Source organism: Sinocyclocheilus anshuiensis, unplaced genomic scaffold, assembly GCF_001515605.1.
Source record: "Sinocyclocheilus anshuiensis isolate Anshui unplaced genomic scaffold, SAMN03320099.WGS_v1.1 scaffold343, whole genome shotgun sequence".
NCBI classification, from domain to species: Eukaryota; Metazoa; Chordata; class Actinopteri; order Cypriniformes; family Cyprinidae; genus Sinocyclocheilus; species Sinocyclocheilus anshuiensis.
Window position 1 is genome coordinate 748774 of NW_015549598.1, and position 6580 is coordinate 755353.

The 6580-nt window shown below is 36.5% G+C and overlaps 1 protein-coding gene across 2 annotated transcripts; it reads right to left on the minus strand.

Annotated features, from left to right (window-relative positions):
- Positions 1-2702: 2702 nt before the first annotated feature.
- On the minus strand, positions 2703-6580 carry LOC107658607 (stanniocalcin-like). Of its 2 annotated transcripts, XM_016447216.1 has the most exons (5): positions 6257-6580; positions 5943-6085; positions 5628-5839; positions 4571-4664; positions 2703-3457 (listed from the first exon to the last, which is right to left on the minus strand). In XM_016447216.1, exons 1-5 carry the CDS (start codon positions 6366-6368, stop codon positions 3269-3271), a joined length of 750 nt encoding a protein of 249 aa, XP_016302702.1. In that variant the 5' UTR covers positions 6369-6580; the 3' UTR covers positions 2703-3268. The 2 variants fall into 2 exon arrangements, with proteins under 2 accessions (XP_016302702.1, XP_016302701.1); XM_016447215.1 differs by lacking the exon at positions 2703-3457 and having other exon boundaries at positions 3818-4664.

Sequence of the window (6580 nt, forward strand, 5' to 3'; positions counted from 1 at the left end):
ATGTTATATATAAAATATGATCTGAAGCTGGCATTTGTATATGTAGCTCATGCATGCAGGAAATAAATGACAGGCGAACCAAACATCTTAACTCACAAGCCAGTCCCGAGGTTGTTGGAAGGGCAAGTGCGTAAGAAGTTGCCGACTGTCCACTCATGTTGAAAGCTTGAGCGAGAGCTATGCACATGATTAACGGTGAGAAGAAAGTGTTTTCCCCTCTGCCAGCCCTCATCGATTAACCACGCCAACACCAAGAGCAAACACAGCAGCATCAGGCTGTATATCAGGAGGAAAAACTCTCATGCCAGTGAAACAAGACCGCTAAGCACACTGGCAAGTCTTTAGATCTTTGATTAATGCGAAGCAGTTTTTCAGTAGACTGAATCCAATTTGGCAATCTATTTTACAATCCAAACTCAAAATTCAATCATTCAGGTGTGTCTCTCGTCTGAAAATGTACATCGTAAAGAGGTCAAAATTATCGTACAAATACGATAATTATCGTACGTCTGGCAACACTGTTCAGTAGTCGTAAACCTTTAGCAACGTTTTAGCAATTTTTACATGAGCCTATAGCATAAATGTTGTTCTGTGATTGTTTTTTCATGTTTTGTTCTATACCTCAACATTCTGAATCTGTTGTGCACTTTAAAACTATTAGTTGACTCTAGCATTGTAGTCCTTATGTAGCAGCTTGTTGAGGTGTTGTCAATAACGAAATTTCACAGGCCAAAAGGTTAGTTGTCTATTGATAGCAATGAGTAAAGCACACCTCACAAGTCATTCTACATCCCTGCACATACTGAGTGTCGCTGCATTGAGGTGCCGGTGTGTCACTCATTGTGTTTATTTCTCGAAGCTCTCATGGTTTCGGTGTCAAGGTGTCATGCCACCTGTTTAGCTGCGTGTCTGTGTGTGTTTACGATAGGGCTGATGTGCTGACACATTTTGATTGGGCTGGATATCCAGATAGCCTATAAAGAGAGGAGAACGATTGTTCAGCCAAGAGGACAAGGTGAGAATAGGACAGGCAGGTTATAAATATTCAAGGCAGATTCTTATTTGCAGTTTTCAAAGTACAGATGAAACGGCATAGCAGTGGCAAATATTAGAACAGACAGAAAAGAATCTATTTATATCCATGAAAGACAATAGTGAACAAGTCAGACTATGATACAATGTGCAAAGAATAACAAATGACATTTTAATGAGTGCTCATGTCCCAAAATGAGATCATATTTTATAGCTGTAAAACAGACATTCACTTTATTCTTTTCCATTGTCTCATAAACACTCTCACACATTGGCAGCTGTAACTTGATCGGTCTGTTTGCTGTTTTCTCCATCATCTTTTATGCAGGAAAGACTACATTTAAAAGCCTTTGTGATGTAACTTTATAGGATAATAACAGTATCGTCTGTCTGTTTATACCAGTTGTTCCCCATGTGTTCCTTTTGCCCACAAAACACCCAAGAGCAAACTAAGAAACGTTCTACTTGCTTTCTAGGATCACTTGATTAGATGTTTATTTGTTCGGCCTCAGTTAGGAAACAGTACCAGACCACTGTTGTCTTGATTCTGGGAAGTTTGGAAATTGGCTTTTGTTTTTTTTTAGAAAAGTGTGCGGTTACAATCATCTCTTGTCAATGACGTAATGCAGTTGATCACAAAGGATCAAGGTCAAGATAAATGAATTGCCTTCACCCACTCCTGACTATGGAAGCCAATTTCTGGCACATAAAAAAATGCTTTGGTAAATCATAATTATGTCTTTTTATGTCATATTCAGTCATGAGATAAAAAAAAATACGAGATACAAAGTCTAAATTGTGAGATACTTATGATACTTTCTGTGTATGTATGACTTTATGAGAAAAACTCATGCTTTGGTAAATCATAATTATGACACAAAAACCTTTATGTCATAACTATGATGTAGCATGTCATAATTTAGATTTTTAAATCATAATTATAACTTTTAATCTCATATTTGACAATAATTTTGTCTTTTCATTTCCTCTTTTATGATATAATAATATGTTATAATATTTTTAAGTCGTGGAAATGTCATTTATGTCATTTTCCATTTATGATTTGATAGTGTTTCTATGAACACCTTTGTCCTCAGTGGATATTCCTTTAAACACTTTTTTTATATATATATAAAATCTTCAAATCCTTTTATTGCTAGCACTTTACATATCCTAAACACATAATTTTTCACATCACATTTTTGACCAAACTAGCTTGATCATTGAACAATATTTTCATTCAGGCAATCAGCAATAATGTTTTTTTTTATACTGGAGGACAAACCAATCAAACATTTGTATAACATATAGCATTTGGGTTGGGTCAAAAACTCCATTTTTTAGCGAGTCAAATTGTGAAGTTCTAATAAGAAATGATTTCCTACTGTAACATGTAAAAATATACAAATTATACGGTAAGCTCACGGCTCATTGTTGGGAGAAATATGTGACCACAGGGAATCAACTACTTTTTCAACAAGAGTGTTTTTTGTCTGGTAAACTGTAAGAACGTAATTAATGTGTTTGAAAGCAGCGCCCCCTTGCGAGTACATGCAGCAAACATTACCGTTTGATGAGTTTTTATGGATGCTATTGACCACATACATCATGGACAAATTTCATACAGTAAGCAATGAAAGATGAAACTATTTAGTATATCAGGGAAGTTTTATTTCTATTCAAGCACATCAACTATGCAATATCACCAACATGAACAAAGTATGCCCTTCTTAATCATATATAATATTTCCCATGACCAGCATAGGAAACATATATGAAACATATATCCAGAAATATGTCGTTTTCTCTCTCTTAAAGAATAAAGACTCTTTCATTTCAGACTCGGATTACAATAAACAATAATATACTATATAAATTACATTTGGTAGGAAATATAAATAATTTTCAGTGTACACTAATAAATATGAATAAAAGTTGGTTAGGGTGACAGGCTTCCTTTTTCAAAAATTCATGCTAATATTTAGCTTCTCTTGCATTAGGCCATATACCAAAAATGCAATAAATATTAAGAGTCTAAAACATTTTTATGCTATAAATGACATTGGCATGTTAAATTAAAGAATCAAGTAGGTTTTTGTGAACTAAGCAAAGATTTCTGTTGTGTCCCATTATAAAACTACATTCACTAATTACTCATTACCGTCTTCCACTTATACACATCAGCATGATACATGATGCAAACTGGTAGTTTTGAAGATGTGCAGTCATGTGACTCTTAAGAGCTTCCATCAACTGAGCGTTTCTTGGCGAAGAGGTGCGTGGGGTCCCTGTTGCGCAGGTTGGGCTGGATCTTGAACATGGGAGGCCAGCGGAAGCTGGTGTGGCCCTCAATCCCAGAAGGCCCAGCGGCAGCAGGTTCAGGTGGACAGGGCTTGTTTTGAAGCAGCTGGAAGAGTGTGGCCATATAGCATTTGGGTTGGGTCAAAAACTTTTTGGCGAGTCAAATTGTGAAGTTCTAATAAGAAATGATTTCCTACTGTAACATGTAAAAATATACAAATTATACGGTAAGCTCACGGCTCATTGTTGGGAGAAATATGTGACCACAGGGAATCAACTACTTTTTCAACAAGAGTGTTTTTTGTCTGGTAAACTGTAAGAACGTAATTAATGTGTTTGAAAGCAGCGCCCCCTTGCGAGTACATGCAGCAAACATTACCGTTTGATGAGTTTTTATGGATGCTATTGACCACATACATCATGGACAAATTTCATACAGTAAGCAATGAAAGATGAAACTATTTAGTATATCAGGGAAGTTTTATTTCTATTCAAGCACATCAACTATGCAATATCACCAACATGAACAAAGTATGCCCTTCTTAATCATATATAATATTTCCCATGACCAGCATAGGAAACATATATGAAACATATATCCAGAAATATGTCGTTTTCTCTCTCTTAAAGAATAAAGACTCTTTCATTTCAGACTCGGATTACAATAAACAATAATATACTATATAAATTACATTTGGTAGGAAATATAAATAATTTTCAGTGTACACTAATAAATATGAATAAAAGTTGGTTAGGGTGACAGGCTTCCTTTTTCAAAAATTCATGCTAATATTTAGCTTCTCTTGCATTAGGCCATATACCAAAAATGCAATAAATATTAAGAGTCTAAAACATTTTTATGCTATAAATGACATTGGCATGTTAAATTAAAGAATCAAGTAGGTTTTTGTGAACTAAGCAAAGATTTCTGTTGTGTCCCATTATAAAACTACATTCACTAATTACTCATTACCGTCTTCCACTTATACACATCAGCATGATACATGATGCAAACTGGTAGTTTTGAAGATGTGCAGTCATGTGACTCTTAAGAGCTTCCATCAACTGAGCGTTTCTTGGCGAAGAGGTGCGTGGGGTCCCTGTTGCGCAGGTTGGGCTGGATCTTGAACATGGGAGGCCAGCGGAAGCTGGTGTGGCCCTCAATCCCAGAAGGCCCAGCGGCAGCAGGTTCAGGTGGACAGGGCTTGTTTTGAAGCAGCTGGAAGAGTGTGGCCATGTCAGGTCCCAGTCTGGACACCAGCCCGGCTCGCACCACCTCCACGGTGTCTTCATCGCACTCCATCAAGCTCTGCAGAAGTGTGCTGTAGTACCTGCAACACCAAAGTATGATGCATTAGTATGCACTTTTGAGTAAGCTTATTATATAAAGGAATAGTTAATTCAAAATGTAAAATTCTGTTATTATTTAAACAAAAAATGTTAGGGTTTTTTTTCCCTGAGAAACATAAATTTGACTTATAGCCATTGCAGTTCAAAGTTACCATGTTTGTTAAGTTCCAAAAAGTACCAAAAATGTAATAAGTTATTAAAACACCATAAAATAAGTTTAACTTAAATGTTGGTCTGTTCCTCACACAAATTTATCATTTGGCACCAGAAGACTTCAAATATATAACACAATATCCACCTTATTTTAAAACTGTAACTTTGAATGTGCGAGGCTTCCGGTGGCATTGGCTTCCAGTTATTTTAGCTGTACAAAAACAGCCCGTTATGCTTCTTGCTATTGCAAACTATTATTTCTTATCATATATTTTACCATTTTAATGCATTATTTTAATGTACACTGGCTTGAAACAAATAGTTTATCAACCGTTTACTGCACTTTGTTATTTTAATTAATGAATCGGAAGTCTCGCGCATTCACAGAAAATAGCTTCCTCGCAAAATAAGGTGGAGAGTGTATTATTGCATTCATTACCTTATATTGTACAGTATGTTGCATTAGGATTGTTAAAATTTGTTAACATCTTATACTTATTTTATTATATTTATTTTTTATATTTTGTCACGGTTTATTTTGTTGTGTGTAGCCTATCGTTGGTTTAAAGCAAAATTGCAAATAATAAAAATAAAAAAAACTGAACAAATCGACTTATTTATTTATTGCTATTAACTACCATTGTATAGAAAATATCAGCATTTTCTTTATTTCATGGAAGAAAAGAGTGAGTACATAATTAAAATGACCGAATTTTAATTTGCGTCTACTATCCCTTTAAGTCTAATATGGACCAATCACGCATGCCAAACAAGTTCGCGTGCTATATTACCTGTTTGGGAAGTGGCTGGGCACCTGGACCACGTCCCCGATGGCCTCAGGATTGGATCTGGCCACTTCGCAGATGTCAAGCTTCTTGTAGCATTCCTCCTGCACTTCAGCAATCATCTTCTGGAAGGTGGAACAGCGTTTGATGGTCTGGAAGACCTTAGTGGTGATACCGTTGGCGATGCACTTGATGCTTTCTTTCACAAACGTCTTACCCTTTAAAAAACGAATTTGACTTGCATTGCAAAACAAACGGAAAATGAGAAAGGCATGATTTTGATTTACTAAGTAAAGGGTTCTGGTTAACGAGGCTTTGTACCTCTGTATTAAAAATCGCAGCAGTGTGGAGGAAGGCGTTGCAGATCTCATGCATGCCGTCAGTGTCGCAGGTCGAATTCTCCAGACATGCGAAAGTTGCGCAGCCCACCTGCAGAGCTCCGTTCAGACAGCGGGCAACCTCAGCTGGAGGAAGAAGAAAAAAAAAAGTGGACATTTTTTCTAGACAGGCAATCCTGAAGCAACCTAAAGTTGCTTAGATCTTCTAATAATTTCTGGACATTTAACCATGCATACTCCTAAAAAAAAAAAAAAAAAAAAGCAAAAACACAGTTCAATAAAGAAAATAATACTTACTGGGGCTGTTGGCAGAGAATCGTGCTCGTCTAGGTTGTGCAGGTTCTTGATCTGTTCCAAATGCAGATGCAGCCAAAACGAGGAGTAAAACAAATCCGCTTTTCAGGAGCATGTCTGCACTTAGAACCAAACCTAGGATTCAAAACACGAGCTGTTTTGCCGATTCTGTGGGTTTGTGTTTCAGGTTGATGATGGCCTCAGTTTTATACAGATCTCCAGCTGAGCTTGACGGCTCATAAATCCCCAAAATCACCAATCAGACCGCAGGATCCGAAAGCTCAAACTTTCCATCTCTTCATAAATATTCATGGGCGGATGATTAAT

Bases quoted from the DNA above. Each gene is read 5' to 3' on its own strand.
- LOC107658607 (XM_016447216.1), bottom strand. From the start codon at position 6,368: ATGCTCCTGAAAAGCGGATTTGTTTTACTCCTCGTTTTGGCTGCATCT. The intron at 5,840-5,942 runs GTACAAAGCCTC...CGTTTTTTAAAG, and splicing joins CTGCGATTTTTAATACAGAG to GGTAAGACGTTTGTGAAAGA. The intron at 4,665-5,627 runs GTAATATAGCAC...TTGGTGTTGCAG, and splicing joins CCCAGCCACTTCCCAAACAG to GTACTACAGCACACTTCTGC.